The 19,389-nt window shown below is 42.0% G+C and overlaps 2 protein-coding genes across 5 annotated transcripts in view; one reads left to right on the forward strand and one right to left on the reverse strand.

Moving 5' to 3' along the window:
- Positions 1-3,734: 3,734 nt before the first annotated feature.
- On the reverse strand, positions 3,735-14,169 carry MRPL30 (mitochondrial ribosomal protein L30). Of its 3 annotated transcripts, XM_056555960.1 has the most exons (7): positions 13,983-14,107; positions 13,859-13,895; positions 12,428-12,500; positions 12,236-12,319; positions 10,314-10,460; positions 7,418-7,491; positions 3,735-4,447 (listed from the first exon to the last, which is right to left on the reverse strand). In XM_056555960.1, exons 3-7 carry the CDS (start codon positions 12,476-12,478, stop codon positions 4,315-4,317), a joined length of 489 nt encoding a protein of 162 aa, XP_056411935.1. In that variant the 5' UTR covers positions 12,479-12,500; positions 13,859-13,895; positions 13,983-14,107; the 3' UTR covers positions 3,735-4,314. The 3 variants fall into 3 exon arrangements, with proteins under 3 accessions (XP_056411935.1, XP_056411936.1, XP_056411934.1); XM_056555961.1 differs by lacking the exon at positions 13,859-13,895 and having other exon boundaries at positions 14,026-14,169; XM_056555959.1 differs by lacking the exon at positions 13,859-13,895 and having other exon boundaries at positions 13,983-14,115.
- The window catches only part of MITD1 (microtubule interacting and trafficking domain containing 1), a 29,635-nt gene continuing 24,297 nt past the window's right edge, over positions 14,052-19,389 (forward strand). For both annotated transcript variants that reach the window (XM_056555955.1, XM_056555956.1), the window contains exon 1: positions 14,052-14,335. In XM_056555955.1, coding sequence (XP_056411930.1) covers positions 14,197-14,335 — 139 coding nt within the window. In that variant the 5' untranslated portion in view covers positions 14,052-14,196. The remainder of the gene's footprint in view (positions 14,336-19,389) is intronic.

Genomic DNA, 19,389 nt, shown 5'->3' on the forward strand with positions numbered 1-19,389 from the left:
GTTAACTGGTTGTGGTGAACATAACTTCTGATATCTCATTTGCACTAAGCCTGCATTTAAAAAAAAAAAAATTTAAATATTTTTTTATTTTGTGGCTGGTACACTTTAATACAATAGGTTTATAGCTTACAAGTTTAAGGAACAGTCCCAAAATTGTGCACCCAATAAGTTACAACACCATTCTATGACTGTACACAGAATTGTATACTTTTGGTGGGGAGTTCACTGTGGGGCAAACATGACAGTAATATTATTGGCACTGTAGGACAGCACAATTATAACTTTAACAAATTACATCACTATCTCTATATTTGGACTTGTCTATGTAGCAGTATGGGGGGCTTGTATTTTCTGGCATGAGCTGTAATTTTTATTGTTACCATTTAGGGCTTTTTTTTTTGTCATTTTTTTTATTCCATGTTTTGTGGAATATGTGATGTGACCAAAAAAACATAAATACATACAGCCTTCACCTCAGTTCCAAAACAGATTTAATTTTTTTTTATAAACCTGTGCAGAGGAAACATTGACTAGTTGCCCGTAGCAACCAGATTGCTGCTTTATTTTGTAGAGGCCTTTTTAAAAAGAAGCAATCTGGTTGATTTTGGCAACTGGTCAACTTTTCCTCTGCATTTTTTTAATCCTCACAGGGGACTTAAAGGGGTACTCCACCCCTAGACATCTTATCCCCTATCTAAAAGGATAGGGGATAAGATGTCTGATCACGGGGGTCCCACCGCTGGAGACCCCCACAATATAGCATGCGGCACCCACCTATTTCTGCTCCGGAAGCTCTGGAGGGTCTGGGTCCCGACCACCGGAACGGAAGTCCGTGATGTCACGACTCCGCCCTCGTGTGACGTCACGTCCCATCCCCTCAATGCAAGTCTATGGGAGGGGGCGTGACGGCTGTTTCAGAGAGTAAACAGACAATGTAGGACTACAGCGTTAAGTGCTGCATGTCTGTCTGTGCTACCAGTCCCCTCTTTCCCTGGGGGGGGGGGGGGGGGGAGGGTCTAAGTTTCAGGGGAAGAGGGTGCACAGAGAGATCTTAACGGGAGTTGTAGTCCATTTACTCACTGAAATGCAGTTAGGCAGTTGCTCTATGAATAAAAGACTCATGGAAATTAGTTTTTTTTTTTTTTTTAAGTCAGCACCCACTGTGTTCATCAGCCTGCCATGTGTGCCCCCCCCCCCCCATCCCCCAGAACTCCACCAATCAAAATTTACAACATGTCCAAAATGTTCTTTTTGTTTTTGATAGTTCCACTTTAAATGGTCACTACCAGAGTAAAAAATCATTTAATATATGTTGTACATCTTGGCATAACAATTAAGGGGTACCTCCAGTGGAAAAAAAAAATTCATATCAACTGGCTACAGAAAGTTAAACAGATTTGTGAATTACTTCTATTAAAAACTCTTAATCCTTCCAGTACTTATCAGCTGCTGTATGCTCCACAGGAAGTTGGGTTGTTATTTTCTGTCTAACCACAGTGCTCTCTGCTAACACCTCTGTCAGGAACTGTCCAGAGTAGTAGCAAATCCCCTTGGAAAACCTCTCTTGCTGTTTAACTTTATGGCACCAGTTGAAGAAAAAAATAAAAATTCCACCGCAATACCCCTTTAACCTTTCTAAACTATTTCCTAAGAAAAATGTATTTCCTTTTTATAGAAATCATGGCTTTAAAAAAAAAATAAAAAATCACCACAAGTGGTCCCCATACCATCCAGAACATAATCCTGCCTGGATGCAGCATACATATGTCCATGCCTGTTCTTCAGCTTGGACAAAGTCCAGTAAATAAAGGTGGGACTATCACTGCTCCTTACTCCTGTCCTATCAGACTGCAGCATAAAAACAGAGGAGGGGGTTACAGAGCAGCCTGTAGTGATTGGATAAAGAGACCCAGAATAGCGCAGACAGCAGACACAGGAAGGAGGATTTGTAAGCAAAATATAGGTGCTAGACACATAAAAATTATATGTACATGATCAGGACTAGGTACGGAGTTAAATATAAATACTTTGTGGTATGGCAGGTAGAGCTGGGTGGTATGACCAAATATGTGTATCACTGTATTTTTGTAACTTATGGCGGTTCCACGATATATAATTGTATTTCTTTCACCCCCCCCAAAACATGACCCGTGAGCGCTGTTCTGCCCCCGCCCGAATCATGTGACCCTCGAGTGCTTTTCTGTTCCCCCCCACCAAATCATGTTGTCCGCCAGCGCTGTTCTGCTCCCCCCCAATTAATCATCAGCCCAGCGGGGTACTACTCACATGTGTCATGCGCATGCACTGCCCTCCTCCTCTTTGTTGGGGGCCGCCGGCGCTGGAACTCTATACTATAAGCCAGTGGTCTCCAACCTGTGGACCTCCAGCTGTTGCAAAACTACAACTCCCAGCATGCCTGGACAGCCAACGGCTGTCCGGGCATGCTGGGAGTTGTAGTTTTGCAACCACTGGAGGTCCGCATGTTTGAGACCACTGCTGTACGCTGTATCCCTATGCCCGGGCTGCAAAAGATAAAGAAAATAAACTTTTACTTACCTACGTCGGCCTTATGCTGGGGAAGGGAACGTCGGACAGCTGTCAGCCTCACCGGCCGCAGTGATGTCCCGCCCTGGCCATTGATAGGTTAAACGCACTGTCATGTAAGAAGCCGGCCAGAGCTCCTTACATGACAGTGGGCTCAGCCTATCACTGGCCGGGGCGGGACATCGCTCCAGCCGGTGATAGGCTGACGGCCGTAAGGCCGACGTAGTTTAAGTTTATTTTCTTTATCTTTTGCAGCCCGGGCATAGGGATACAGCGTACAGCAGTTGGTTGTCCGGGCATGCTGGGAGTTGTAGTTTTGCAACAGCTGGAGGTCCACAGGTTGGAGACCACTGGCGCACAGTATAGAGTTCCATCCCCGGCGGCCCCCAACAAAGAGGAGGAGGGCAGTGCATGCGGATGACACGTGAGTAGTACCCCGCTGGGCTGATCATTAATTGGGGGGGGGGGGGGGGAGCAGAACAGCACTGGCGGGTAAAATGATTTGGTGGTGGTGGTGGTGGGGGGGGGGGGTGTCACATATGATTAGTTCCCCGATGTGGGGACAGCGCAGCGCTGGGCTGATAATTCATTCCCAAGGGGGAGGGGCCCAACCGAATTTGGGAAAAAATTCATATCGTGCAGCCCAAAAATTTCGGTATTCGTTATGAACCGATATACCACCCATCCCTAATGGCAGGTACTGTTAAAGCAACTTTGTGGTAAATTTACATAAAAAAGTTACTACTATTTTGAAGTTGTCTGTAACCCCTGTACATTGTATGCTCTCCTGCTGCTTTAGACATAGATCTTACAGTATACAGCTCACGTCTGCTCCTCCTTACTTATTTTAGTGTTAGAGATACCAGCATGGAAGAGGAGGCTGTACACTCCCCATACTGATTTCCTGAGAGGGCAGAGCAATATAGAGGAGAGCTGACATAACGCAGTCCGTGGAGGGACAAATCACGCAGGCTGTGTGTGTACAGACCGAGAAGAGAACCCATGGCAGATTCTGCATGCATAGGGAATAGGAAATCAGTGCCAGTGTCAGTACCAAAGAGAACAAAAACATGGAACATAGAACAAAAAAAAAAAAAAAAAAAGCAGTTTATAAAAGTTAGAACAGGTTTTAATCTGAATGTCAGGGGCTCTGAAAATTAATGAAGAAATGAAGACTACAGGTTGAAATTTGGTGCACCTTTTTAATTAAATCATAACTATAATGTACAAAATATTTTTTGCTCATGTAAAAGACATTCATAGACTTTAACCCCTTATAGAGGTCTTTTAAGTGAAGTGTGGATAGGCCATCAATATCAGACTGGTAAGGTGCCAATCAGCTTTCTGAAGAGGTCACATGCACTCAGATGATCGCAGGAGCCTCTTTTCACGTTAACATCGGCTTAACATTGGTCCCTACACAATACTATACACTTAGCAGTGGCTGTGCAGGGTATTGCAGCCATGTCGCAATTAAGTGAATTTACAATGCTTTGTAAGTTTTGCAGACAGTCAGCCCCTGGAGTTGCTGCTTTAAGCAGTAGTAAGGCCTAGTGTCAGACGCAATATGAGAAGAATCTCAAGCACTGGTGGCAAGCTGTTAGCCACTACTGCTCGAGTTTCCCTGATAATTGTGGCCAGCACATGGACATGTGGCTACTTAAAGCAGGAACTCCAGGTTCCGGCTGCAACGATTAAACACGTGCAACAGCTCCAGGCTCTTACCACCACAAAAACTGCCTCATTTTACATATAGAAAAACAGCACACGCTATGATTCAATTGATTTAATGTCTGTTGGCTGCAGCTTTTTACGAATTACAAGCTGTCCTGAGCTGTCTAGGTAAGTGTCTGACAAGTCTTCCTCTGTTGGAACCCCATAAGGTAATTTCAGTGGCTGGACTCTGAAAAAAAGAGACAAAATGTTTAAAACCTTAATGTCATTAGAAACAACTTTTTTTCATTTAATACTTCAACAACTAAGCATTTTGCTAATATACTTCATAAAAAATTTGATTACTAAAGATGTGAAAAAAATAAAAATAAAAAAATTCCACTAGGGGTCTCTGTCTCTAATTTTGCTAACAAATACTGGTGTTCAAGTCCTTTTGGTCCAAACGACAAGATATTTTGGAAAAGGGGGTTTGGTTATCTCCCTCCAGTGCCTTAGTGCAGTGTATAATCCAGCTTTCACCAGTGTGAGCTGAGTTTGAGTGAGATCCAAACAGCTTGAAGCCTTTCCAGAAGAAGAGGATTTCCAAGCAATACAAGGAGCCAATTATTTATGTGCAAAATAATTTCTCTTTGGTCATTTTATGAACTTATTTCTTATGTACTTCCACCATATAGGTTCTACATGGCTGCTTTATCGTTATAAAAAGCATGTACTTTGGGCACAAAACTTTGCAAATGTAAAAATGTTTGTGCAGACTTCATGACGAGGGAGGGGAAGAAAGGAGCTCCTGAAGAAACGCCCCCAGCCTTAAGAAGTGCAAGCAGAGTGAGTGAAGTAATACATAGATCAAAAGTTAATTTATATATAAAACATGCATATAATTATACATAAAGATCTTGGGGAACATTACTATACTGACTTTTACTTTTTTTTTTTTTTTTTTACTAATGACAACAATGATATAAACAAAAAGAAATGAATATATATTTTTTAATTATTTTACATATCCTTCTTCCACATTAGGTTTTACATCAGTTTTTCTATGTTTTATATTACAGAATCATATGATACAACTATTCTTTACTAGAGTTGACCAAACTTACAGTAAATTGGCTCGTAACTATTGATTACTTAAGTCTACATAAAATAGTTCAGCTTTCCAAGTGCTCCGGTTGCCAGGAAAAGGTTGATACGGTTCTAGGAGACCTAAGACTGTCATCCCTGACTTTTCCAGGCAACTAGAGAACTTGGAAAGCTGAACTAATTTATGCAGACCAAAGTAATCAACCACAGATCTGTGAGGTTAGTTATGAGCATATTTACTGTAAGTTGGAGGGAATTTATCAAGAGTGGTGTAGGTGAACAATTTGTCTACATCTTTAAAGGGGTACTCCGCTCTAAACATCATATACCCTATCCAAAAGGATAGGGGATAAGATGTTAGACTGCAGGGGTCCTGCTGCTGGGGACCCCCACGATCTCTGGGCTGGCAGCGGAGGAACATGGAAGCTTGCAGCTTCGCGTTTGTGACATCATGCAACACCTCCTCCATTCATGTGTATGAGAGGGGGCAAGACGGCTAGTACATAGCTGTCACACCTCCTCCCATAGACGTGAATGGAGGGGGCATGGCGGCCGGCATAGCCAGTCATCGGGCACGGAGCGGAGTTCGCTCCGTGCATTGAATGACAGGGGCCCTGGGGACCCCCGCAATCTAACATCTTATCCCCTATCCTTTGGATTGTGGATAAGATGTTTAGCGTGGAGTACCCCTTTAACTTGTGTGGAGGAGAAAATAGCGTACTTGAAAATTCGCAAAGAATGTAACGACAAATTTAGAGCAAAAGTATAGTCTACCTACAATGAAAAATTCACCCCATTGTCCCAGAGATGTATCCTCTGTTAGCAAAAAAAAGTTGTCCCTGACCATATGATGTTTTAGGACATATGGACATCATACTAGGGAAAATGTTGAACTCAGAACCCCCCTCTATTAGCTGAGCAGAGCAGATTTTAAAAACCTTTTTTTTTTCAAACAGGGCATTCACTTATACTATACTCCAGTACTGCAGGAGAGGGAAAAAGACAATTAAAAAAAAACCATTCTGGGAGCGTGCAAGTGTTTCTGATCCTAAGTGTGCTGCTGGTATTGGTCTTGTGTCCTCCAGCATGGTCTTCTTCCTGCTTTTGGGGCAGGACACATCAGACTGGCGCTCAGCTTATCACCGACCACAGCGATGTCCTACCTCACCAGGAAGAAGACTGGGGCTCCATGTCTTTCCCCCATGCTTGGTTGAAGGAGTGTTTAAACTAGGGACTGTGAGGAGGGCAAATACAATATAGCAGGTGAAGACTGTGTAGACGGAGAACTGGGGATAAGTAATAAAATGGGGGAGGAGTGGAGGGAGGAATTAGATCAGACATAACTGACAAGAGGAAAGGAAAAATCAAGTGTATGCATACTAATGCCAGAAGCTTCAATAATAAGACTGAGGGGCTAGCCCTGATAATACTGGAAGACTATGATGTAGTGGGAATAAGTTAGACATGGCTGAATGCGAGCTATGATTGGACGGATAAGATACAGGGTTACATTTTGTTCAGAAATGACCGTACAAGTAAGAAAGGGGGAGGGGTTTGCTTATACGTAAAATCCTGCATAAGAACATATGTGATGAAAAATTGGAGTCTCTTTGTGGAAGGGAGAAAGAATATAATAGTATATAATAAAATATTGATAGGGGTTTGTAATAAGTCACCAAGTATAATGTACGTAGCAGAAAATCAGATGGGGCAACAAAGAAGGGTAAAGTTATTATGGGGGACTTCAACTCCAATATAAACTGCAGGTCCAGCTAAGGAAATAGAGATTTAACCTGATTGCCATACTTGGAATCAGGAAGAAGTTTTCATCCATGTATAAAGCAATTGGCATCTGCCTCATAAGCTTTTTGCCTTCCTCTGGATAAACATAGTGGGAACACAGAGGATTATTGGTTGAACTGGATGGACTCGTCTGATGGACTGAAAGGGTTATTTCAGCCATCAACACTTATGCCCATCATTAACACATTAACAGTAAAGGAAAAAAAGGTATGATTTGGGGGGGGGGGAGGGGGAAATACACCTTAAAGCCTTGTATTACATGGTTGGCATTTCATCTGGATGACCACCATGTAATGATAATAAATGTACAAACCTTATTAAGTGCTTGACAACTTTAAGCTGATTGTTTACTGATGCAATGTTCTTATGTACAACTGGTTTATGAGCCTAAAATTACAAATTATAGAAGAAAACAAAAAAACAAAACATTAGACAAACAGATATTACATTAGTTAACAGTCCCAAAGAACTGTTGACTGCTAGAGATGCTATTATGCTGTGAACTTCCTCCTAGACATGTCCTCTGTCTTTCATGCAGTTGACTACTTGTTAAAACCTCATCTCTTGGATACACAAACTTGGCCCTCTTCTGGATCTCCTCATACAGTCATGGTTGTAAATGTTGGCACCCCTGAATCCCCGAATTTTTTTCTAGAAAATGAAGTATTTCTCACAGAAAAGGATTGCAGTAACACATGTTTATTCCCTTTGTGTGTATTGGAACTAAACAAAAAAAGAAAAAGGGAGGAAAAAAAGCAAATCAGACATTATGTCACACCAAACTCCAAAAATGGACTGGGCAAAATTATTAGCACCCTTTCAAAATTGTGGATAAATAAAAGATTGTTTCAAGCACGTGATGCTCCTTTAAACTCACCTGGGGCAAGAAGCAGATGTGGGCAATATAAAAATCACACCTGAAAGCAGATAAAATGGAGAGAAGTTCACTTAGTCTTTGCATTGTGTGTCTGTGTGTGCCACACTAATCATGGACAACAGAAAGAGGAGAAGAGAACTGTCTGAGGACTTGAGAACCAAAATTGTGGAAAAATATAAACAATCTCAAGGTTACAAGTCTTCCAGAGATCTAGATTTGCCTTTGTCCACAGTGCGCAACATTGTCAATAAGTTTGCAACCCATGGCACTGTAGCTAATCTCCCTGGGTGTGGACGGAGGAGAAAAATTGATGAAAAGGTGTCAACGCAGGATAGTCTGGATGGTGGGTAAGCAACCCCAAACAAGCTTCAAGGATACTCAAGCTGTCCTGCAGGCTCAGGGAGCATCAGTGTCAGCACAAACTATCCATCGACATTTAAACTAAATTAAACGCTATGGTAGAGACCCAGAAGGACCCCACTGCTGACACAGACATAAAAAAGCAAGACTACATTTTGCCAAAATGAACTTGAGTAAGCCAAAATCCTTCTGGGAAAATGTCTTGTGGACAGATGAGACCAAGATAGAGCTTTTTGGTAAAGCACATCATTCTACTGTTTACCGAAAACGGAATGAGGCCTACAAAGAAAAGAACACAGTACCTACAGTGAAATATGGTGAAGGTTCAATGATGTTTTGGGGTTTTGCTGCCTCTGGCACTGGGTGCCTTGAATGTGTGCAAGGCATCATGAAGTCTGAGGATTACCAACGGATTTTGGGTCACACTGTACAGACCAGTGTCAGAAAGCTGGGTTTGAGTCAGAGATCTTGGGTCTTCCAGCAGGACAATGACCCCAAACATCCCTCAAAAAGCCCCCAGAAATGGATGGCAACAATGCGCTGGAGAGTTCTGAAGTGGCCAGCAATGAGTCCAGATCTAAATCCCATTGAACACCTGTGGAGAGATTTTAAAATTGCTGTTGGGAAAAGGTGTTCTTCCAATAAGAGAGACCTGGAGCAGTTTGCAAAGGAAGTTTGTTCAGCCCATTTTTGGAGTTTGTGTGACATTATGTCCAATTTGCTTGTTTTCCTCCCTTTTTTGGTTTAGTTCCAATACACACAAAGGAAATAAACATTTGTATAGCAAAACGTGTTACTGCAATCTGCGAGAAATACTTAGTTTTCTTGAAAAAATTTCAGGAATGCCAACATTTTCAGCCATGACTGTACCGCCCAACTGAACTTAAAATGTCTCCCAATCACACATCATTGCCTCTTCCCGCCCTCCCTGTCCGCGTCTGCTTTTGAACCCTTACTCTATTCCATCTATACCTTTGACCTAGGACATCATCTAGTATTCCGCAGCTTACAGTTCCACCTTTATTTAGATAACAATCACTTATAAAAGATTTTCCTGAGCAAGCTCTGATCCTCGCTACCTCAACATATCTGACACTCGCCCACCATGTAAACCTTCTAAAGGCAACCTGAAAATGCAATCCAAGCCTGCAAGGTGCAATAACCCTGTTGCTACTACACTTATACAGAAGCAATCATCTCTTCTTCTTCTGCTTTCCCCTTTCTCTGTAGATCGTAAGTCCTAGCAGGAAGATTCCCCTTTCCCTCTGTACCAGTAACAACTGACGTTAATGCCCGGGATCAGAGCTAACTCTGATCTTAGCCATATGGGAGTGGAGTTAAAGAAAAAAAAAATAAGCTCCAAAGGAAGGGATTTATAAGGCTCCAGGGACCTTTGTTAAAATAACCCCAGCAACATTACATCCTGGCATGTCTAAATACAGCAAAACCTTACCTTTGGAGGCCACCTGATTGGGAAACACTGCATTTGGAGGATGCAGTAATCCCTCTAAGGCCAAGTCCATAAACCCAATACAAAAAAATACATCCCATGTGTTATTTATTATCTTTACAGTCAACAGAAGCTGGGGCATGTCTGCCACTACACCAAAGCCTATTAGAAGCAGTTATAAAATTAACAAATGCATATTTCTATTACAAACATGTAAAAGTGTTCTCTAATAGTTAAATATTAATGTTATATTTTTAGGACAGGCCATCAATTTCTAATTGGTTGCAGTAAAAACCAAGGTTCTTTGCTGTAGACGCTGTGTCCACTTCATTGTGATGATCACAATCTCTTAGATCATACCAGATAAGCCATTAGTGTAATGTTCCAGTAAACCCCTTTAACCAGTAAATCAAGTCAGAAATAAAATAATTATTTTGAGTAGCAGATATTGGATAGGCTGTTTTGTGCCCCAAGACATTCAGTGATCAGTATTTTAAGTCTCCCATCACATGGACTGTATACCTTTTGAAGTCCCAGTTTGTCAATCGCTTCCTTTTCCCAGTATGGTCTTCCAACACAAGATCTTATTCTGGTGACAAGATGTAGTTTATGTGGTTGTTGCGAATCTCCTCCATATTTGACATGATCTTCTGGCTTTGGTTGAAATGTCTGCACATAAAGGAAGTAAAAATACTAAATGATTAGTTATTATAAAGACTAATATAAAGTATGTTACTAACATAAGTAAACCTAATAAGGTGTACGCCAAAATAATTCTTCTAATTGAATGCATACCTTATGTTTTATTAATGCAGCTACTGCTAAGATTTGTCACAAGTGCCCTTATAAAATCAAGCGTAACACAATTGTGCTGATGAATTAAACATTTATCATGTTAAAGACCTGTATGACATGTCTAGTTAACATGTTATTTTTTGTGACAACCACCTCAACTAATTTTAGATGGTAAGAGTTGGGCACAATCTCCTATTGTGCTGGGGCCGCCATGGCAAAAAACAACACAAAACCAAAATTGAAGAACACATACTTACCCACCTCGCTCCCTCAGGGATCCCCCTGTGAAGTCTTCTAGTTTCAAGCTGAATGCTTTGGCGGCTACTCCTCTCGCTCAGCCAATTGAAGACTTAAAGGGGTATTCCAGGCCAAAACTTTTTTTTTTTATATATATCAACTGGCTTCGGAAGGTTAAACAGATTTGTAAATTAATTCTATTAAAAAATCTTAATCCTTACAATAGTTATTAGCTTCTGAAGTTGAGTTGCTGTTTTCTGTCTAACTGCTTTCTGATGACTCACGTCCCGGGAGCTGTCCAGCTCCTATGGGGATATTCTCCCATCATGCACAGCTCCCGGGACGTGACATTATCATTGAACACTTAGACAGAAAACTTCAGAAGCTAATAACTAGGATTTAGATTTTTTAATAGAAGTAATTTACAAATCTGTTTAACTTTCCAGAGCCAGTTGATATATAAAAAAAAGTTTTTGCCTGGAATACCCCTTTAAGCGGGATACCGCTGCAGATGGTGACTGAGCAGGCAATCACTGCTGAGATGAGTCCTTCTCTGAAGTAGCGTAAGAAGCATTTAGTGGGGACCAGAAGACTTCACCTGGGGATCTGTGAGGGAGCAAGGTAGGCAAGTATATATATATATATATATATATATATATATATATATATATATATTTCATGGAGAACCTAGCACAATAGGAAATACATTTTAAGACCCATAATACCCCTTTAAGATGCCCATGCACATTAAATCAAGGTTGACAGATCCCACCAACAATAAAATGTTTATGGGGGCATTCTAATTGAAAATGAGGCTTGGAGGATAAAATCCCAAAGATAATTAATTCATGTTTATGGTTATGAGGGTCAGAGGAAAGATTGAATAAAACTAATGATCAGTGTATAGCCAGCTTTACAATAGGGTTCCCTTTTTTCAAAGTAACCACAAACGGGTTGTCAGGTGCCTATATTACTTTATGGTTGGTCTATTGAATTTACACTAAATGCAATACCTTCTCTTCCATGTCCTTCCTAGAAGTTCAATTATTACTGGTCAAAACTACATTTACAATTCTGCCAGTATTACCTGATAGCTCAATGGAATTGTTTTAGTATTTAACCTACTAAAAAAGTGTGTAAGAAGTGTCCCACCCCATTATAGAGGCTCGCCTAAGTGCGTGCACAATTGTGTCTATGGGGGAGATTTATCAAAACCTGTCCAGAGGAAAAGTTGCCAAGTTGCCCATAGCAACCAATTAGATCGCTTCTTTCATTTTTAACAAGGCCTCTGCAAAATGAAAGTAGTGATCTGATTGGTTGCTATGGGCAACTTTTCCTCTGGACAGGTTTTGATAAATCTCCCCCTATAAGAATACATGATTACCCCAGAATATAACACAGCAAAGCCTTACTTCTTCAGGAATTCGAGACTTTGTAAACTTGTGGCGCATCCAGTCAGTCCACAACAGTGACATGGAAGGGTGGTCTGTCAAAAGCTGAATATCACAATGTTAGTTAGAAGGGCAGCTGCAAAAGTCTAATAGGGCCCTAAGAAGCACATCATAATAAAAATAAATAATGCAGTGCACAAAAATGATAACTACCTTCAATCCCAAAGTTCTTCTTTGCAAAACATTACAGCACATCAGGGCCATTTTAATTTTCTAATCTTTAGACCTAGAAAAAGAGATGTAAAACATTTAATGAGGTTTAAAAGACTAAGGCTACACTGTGATTTTTGGTAGTAACAGGGCCGCAAAACAAAAAATTGTTAAGTTGCTCTGTGTGGATTGTGTTCTGTTACTGACAAGTACAGTAAATGTGGTAGCATTAGAACCCACAAGTGGATGCGACCTGACAGTAGCAAGTAATCCATTTGTGACTGATATGTTGCAGCCATTTTTTGGGGTCGCAACATGACCCCATTTCTTTGCTTGGCCACTTCTAAACTGCACATTTTTGCCGTCATTAACATGCCCTTATTATATGGCCCCAGGCAGCAGAAATGCTACAGATTTTCCAGTGGAAATTTTTTCCGCATTTCGGCAGAGGCAAATCCATACATTGTGCAGATTTTTGTGAGGTTCTGCCGGAGCCGATATGGGGGTGAATATGCTAATGTTTTATATTTAAAAGGTAAAAAAAAGTCATCGTATTTCATATATGCAATTGTGGATTTTGCTGTTGATTGATTTATTTATTTTAACATATTGTGATTTTTTTGTGGATTTTAGCTTCACCATTCATTTGGTGTGGATTTGACACTGTGGAAATTGCTGTAGACATGCTGCAGATTTTCTGCTACATAAAACCCACAGCTTTTGCTCAGTGTGTGTGTGTGTGTGTGTGTTAGCTCATGGATTAAGAAGTGGCACTGCTCAGGGAAGACAGCTGCAAGTATAGTTCTGCAAATTTCAAGCTTAGAAAGAGATAAGGAGAAGAAACATCAGACAGGCCATCATTATTCAGCTAGATGAACAGCAAGTGTTATGACTTTTAAACTAACATCTATAGCAGTCTTCTACAAACTGTGGACCTCCAGCTGTTGCAGAACCACAACTCCCAGTGTCCCTGGGCATCTGTTGGTTGGCTGGGCATGCTGGGAATTGTAGTTCCGCAACAGCTGGAAATCCAGTTTGGGAGCCACTGATGTATAGAGATGAGTAGTGTGGCACAGATTGAGTATGAAAAGGTAAATACATCAGTTAAATCAGAAATGACAGATCTGGTATCCACGGCTGATATATATAGACACATGTTCACATTCAGATGTGCACTATAGTGATCTGTGCACAGCTGTCACCCCCCAGAGCGCAATACGGTGACAACACACCTTGCCAGTGCTTCCCAACCAGGGTGCCTCCAGCTGTTGCAAAACTACAACTCCCAGCATGCCTGAACAGCCAACGGCTGTCCGGGCATGCTGGATGTTGTAGTTTTGCAACAGCTGGAGGCACCCTGGTTGGGAAGCACAGCACCATGCCATGCCAACAGTTCACCTGCAGCAGCTCTGTAGATAGCAGGGCTCTACTTACTGCACTGAAGGTCACTACACAGCTCTGCCATACAAGCCTAGAAAAGAAGGCGCACAGTTATGACGTCATCACATGTAGCCCATGACAGTCCCCCATACGCTCCATGTTTTCTGCCTGTATATACCTATGAAAAGCTGTGTACTGGAGTTACGGTCATATGTACCCACCGGCAACGACTCTAGTTTCATTAGCACCGTGCAGCAATGCTCGTCTAAATAAAGCTGATTGACACAGGATGTCTGACGTGCGTGTTTCCGGTCGGTGGAACGCGGAAGCTGTGATAGGGAAACTCGGGCTGCGTTACATAGTGACCGGTGGGAAGAAACCGTGTCCCTGTTATGGCAGCCCTAGCCGGTGTGGAGAACTCGGCGGGGGCCGTGCTCAGGAGGGCGGTGGAGATGGACAGCAGCGGCCGCTATCAGGAGAGTCTCATCTGCTACCAGGAAGGCATAGAGCTGCTCATGCAAGTGCTCAAGGGTCAGTAGGTGGGGCTGTGCTGTGATGACGAGGGACAGGGCAGGGACCATCCCCTCACTACTGATATTATAGTAAAGTTTTCTCTATAAGTGATGAGGATAGATGGGGCAGGGACCATCCCCTCACTACTGATATTATAGTAAAGTTTTCTCTATAAGTGATGAGGATAGATGGGACAGGGACCATCCCCTCACTACTGACATGATAGTAAAGTCTTCTCTATATGTGTTGAGGATAGACGGGACAGGGACCATCCCCTCACTACTGACATGATAGTAAAGTCTTCTCTATATGTGTTGAGGATAGACGGGACAGGGACCATCCCCTCACTACTGATATTATAGTAAAGTCTTCTCTATATGTGATGAGGATAGACGGGGCAGGGACCATCCCCTTACTACTGATATATTATAGTAAAGTCTTCTCTATAAGTGATGAGGATAGACGGGGCAGGGACCATCCCCTCACTACTGATATTATAGTAAAGTCTTCTCTATATGTGATGAGGATAGACGGGGCAGGGACCATCCCCTTACTACTGATATATTATAGTAAAGTCTTCTCTATATGTGATGAGGATAGACGGGGCAGGGACCATCCCCTCACTACTGATATTATAGTAAAGTCTTCTCTATATGTGTTGAGGATAGACGGGACAGGGACCATCCCCTCACTACTGATATTATAGTAAAGTCTTCTCTATATGTGATGAGGATAGACGGGGCAGGGACCATCCCCTTACTACTGATATATTATAGTAAAGTCTTCTCTATAAGTGATGAGGATAGACGGGGCAGGGACCATCCCCTCACTACTGATATTATAGTAAAGTCTTCTCTATATGTGATGAGGATAGATGGGGCAGGGACCATCCCCTCACTACTGATATTATAGTAAAGTCTTCTCTATATGTGATGAGGATAGACGGGGCAGGGACCATCCCCTCACTACTGATATTATAGTAAAGTCTTCTCTATATGTGATGAGGATAAATGGGGCAGGGACCATCCCCTCACTACTGATATTATAGTAAAGTCTTCTCTATATGTGATGAGGATAGACGGGGCAGGGACCATCCCCTCACTACTGATATTATAGTAAAGTCTTCTCTATATGTGATGAGGATAGACGGGGCAGGGACCATCCCCTCACTACTGATATTATAGTAAAGTCTTCTCTATATGTGATGAGGATAGACGGGGAAGGGACCATCCCCTCACTACTGATATATTATAATAAAGTCTTCTCTATATATGATGAGGATAGACGGGGCAGGGACCATCCCCTCACTACTGATATATTATAATAAAGTCTTCTCTATAAGTGATGAGGATAGATGGGGCAGGGACCATCCCCTCACTACTGATATTATAGTAAAGTCTTCTCTATAAGTGATGAGGATAGATGGGGCAGGGACCATCCCCTCACTACTGATATTATAGTAAAGTCTTCTCTATAAGTGATGAGGATAGACGGGGCAGGGACCATCCCCCCACTACTGATATATTTTAGTAAAGTCTTCTCTATAAGTGATGAGGATAGATGGGGCAGGGACCATCCCCTCACTACTGATATATTATAGTAAAGTCTTCTCTATATGTGATGAGGATAGACGGGGCAGGGACCGTCCCCTCACTACTGATATATTATAGTAAAGTCTTCTCTATATGTGATGAGGATAGACGGGGCAGGGACCGTCCCCTCACTACTGATATATTATAGTAAAGTCTTCTCTATAAGTGATGAGGATAGACGGGGCAGGGACCATCCCCTCACTACTGATATTATAGTAAAGTTTTCTCTATAAGTGATGAGGATAGACGGGACAGGGACCATCCCCTCACTACTGATATTATAGTAAAGTCTTCTCTATATGTGATGAGGATAGACGGGGCAGGGACCATCCCCTTACTACTGATATATTATAATAAAGTCTTCTCTATATGTGATGAGGATAGACGGGGCAGGGACCATCCCCTCACTACTGATATATTATAATAAAGTCTTCTCTATATGTGATGAGGATAGACGGGGCAGGGACCATCCCCTCACTACTGATATATTATAATAAAGTCTTCTCTATAAGTGATGAGGATAGACGGGACAGGGACCATCCCCTCACTACTGATATTATAGTAAAGTCTTCTCTATATGTGATGAGGATAGACGGGGCAGGGACCATCCCCTCACTACTGATATATTATAATAAAGTCTTCTCTATAAGTGATGAGGATAGACGGGGCAGGGACCATCCCCTCACTACTGATATATTATAATAAAGTCTTCTCTATAAGTGATGAGGATAGATGGGGCAGGGACCATCCCCTCACTACTGATATTATAGTAAAGTCTTCTCTATAAGTGATGAGGATAGACGGGGCAGGGACCATCCCCTCACTACTGACATGATAGTAAAGTCTTCTCTATAAGTGATGAGGATAGACGGGGCAGGGACCATCCCCCCACTACTGATATATTTTAGTAAAGTCTTCTCTATAAGTGATGAGGATAGATGGGGCAGGGACCATCCCCTCACTACTGATATATTATAGTAAAGTCTTCTCTATAAGTGATGAGGATAGACGGGACAGGGACCATCCCCTCACTACTGATATTATAGTAAAGTCTTCTCTATATGTGATGAGGATAGACGGGGCAGGGACCATCCCCTCACTACTGATATTATAGTAAAGTCTTCTCTATATGTGATGAGGATAGACGGGGCAGGGACCATCCCCTCACTACTGATATATTATAATAAAGTCTTCTCTATAAGGGATGAGGATAGATGGGGCAGGGACCATCCCCTCACTACTGATATTATAGTAAAGTCTTCTCTATAAGTGATGAGGATAGACGGGGCAGGGACCATCCCCTCACTACTGACATGATAGTAAAGTCTTCTCTATAAGTGATGAGGATAGACGGGGCAGGGACCGTCCCCTCACTACTGATATATTATAGTAAAGTCTTCTCTATAAGTGATGAGGATAGACGGGGCAGGGACCATCCCCTCACTACTGATATATTATAATAAAGTCTTCTCTATAAGTGATGAGGATAGATGGGGCAGGGACCATCCCCTCACTACTGATATTATAGTAAAGTTTTCTCTATAAGTGATGAGGATAGACGGGGCAGGGACCATCCCCTCACTACTGACATGATAGTAAAGTCTTCTCTATAAGTGATGAGGATAGACGGGGCAGGGACCATCCCCCCACTACTGATATATTTTAGTAAAGTCTTCTCTATAAGTGATGAGGATAGATGGGGCAGGGACCATCCCCTCACTACTGATATATTATAGTAAAGTCTTCTCTATATGTGATGAGGATAGACGGGGCAGGGACCGTCCCCTCACTACTGATATATTATAGTAAAGTCTTCTCTATAAGTGATGAGGATAGACGGGGCAGGGACCATCCCCACACTACTGATATTATAGTAAAGTCTTCTCTATATGTGATGAGGATAGACGGGGCAGGGACCATCCCCTCACTACTGATATATTATAGTAAAGTCTTCTCTATAAGTGATGAGGATAGACGGGACAGGGACCATCCCCTCACTACTGATATTATAGTAAAGTCTTCTCTATATGTGATGAGGATAGACGGGGCAGGGACCATCCCCTTACTACTGATATATTATAGTAAAGTCTTCTCTATAAGTGATGAGGATAGACAGGGCAGGGACCATCCCCTCACTACTGATATATTATAGTAAAGTCTTCTCTATATGTGATGAGGATAGACGGGGCAGGGACCATCCCCTCACTACTGATATTATAGTAAAGTCTTCTCTATATGTGATGAGGATAAACAGGGCAGGGACCATCCCCTCACTACTGATATTATAGTAAAGTCTTCTCTATATGTGATGAGGATAGACGGGGCAGGGACCATCCCCTCACTACTGATATATTATAATAAAGTCTTCTCTATATGTGATGAGGATAGACGGGGCAGGGACCATCCCCTCACTACTGATATATTATAATAAAGTCTTCTCTATATGTGATGAGGATAGACGGGGCAGGGACCATCCCCTCACTACTGATATATTATAATAAAGTCTTCTCTATAAGTGATGAGGATAGACGGGACAGGGACCATCCCCTCACTACTGATATTATAGTAAAGTCTTCTCTATATGTGATGAGGATAGACGGGGCAGGGACCATCCCCTCACTACTGATATATTATAATAAAGTCTTCTCTAAGTGATGAGGATAGACGGGGCAGGGACCATCCCCTCAGTACTGATATATTATAATAAAGTCTTCTCTATAAGTGATGAGGATAGATGGGGCAGGGACCATCCCCTCACTACTGATATTATAGTAAAGTCTTCTCTATAAGTGATGAGGATAGACGGGGCAGGGACCATCCCCCCACTACTGATATATTTTAGTAAAGTCTTCTCTATAAGTGATGAGGATAGATGGGGCAGGGACCATCCCCTCACTACTGATATATTATAGTAAAGTCTTCTCTATATGTGATGAGGATAGACGGGGCAGGGACCGTCCCCTCACTACTGATATATTATAGTAAAGTCTTCTCTATAAGTGATGAGGATAGACGGGGCAGGGACCATCCCCACACTACTGATATTATAGTAAAGTCTTCTCTATATGTGATGAGGATAGACGGGGCAGGGACCATCCCCTCACTACTGATATATTATAATAAAGTGTTCTCTATAAGTGATGAGAATAGACGGGACAGGGACCATCCCCTCACTACTGATATTATAGTAAAGTCTTCTCTATATGTGATGAGGATAGACGGGGCAGGGACCATCCCCTCACTACTGATATATTATAGTAAAGTCTTCTCTATAAGTGATGAGGATAGACGGGACAGGGACCATCCCCTCACTACTGATATTATAGTAAAGTCTTCTCTATATGTGATGAGGATAGACGGGGCAGGGACCATCCCCTCACTACTGATATATTATAGTAAAGTCTTCTCTATAAGTGATGAGGATAGACAGGGCAGGGACCATCCCCTCACTACTGATATATTATAGTAAAGTCTTCTCTA

The sequence above is a fragment of the Hyla sarda genome, chromosome 2 (genome assembly GCF_029499605.1).
Source record: "Hyla sarda isolate aHylSar1 chromosome 2, aHylSar1.hap1, whole genome shotgun sequence".
Classification (NCBI taxonomy): domain Eukaryota; kingdom Metazoa; phylum Chordata; class Amphibia; order Anura; family Hylidae; genus Hyla; species Hyla sarda.

Coding starts and splice junctions, on each gene's coding strand:
- MRPL30 (XM_056555961.1), bottom strand. CDS start 12,478: ATGGCCCTGATGTGCTGTAATGTTTTGCAAAGAAGAACTTTGGGATTG. Junction 10,461..12,235: donor AGTCTCGAATTCCTGAAGAA/GTAAGGCTTTGC, acceptor CTTTATGTGCAG/ACATTTCAACCAAAGCCAGA. Junction 7,492..10,313: donor ACAAACTGGGACTTCAAAAG/GTATACAGTCCA, acceptor TTGTAATTTTAG/GCTCATAAACCAGTTGTACA.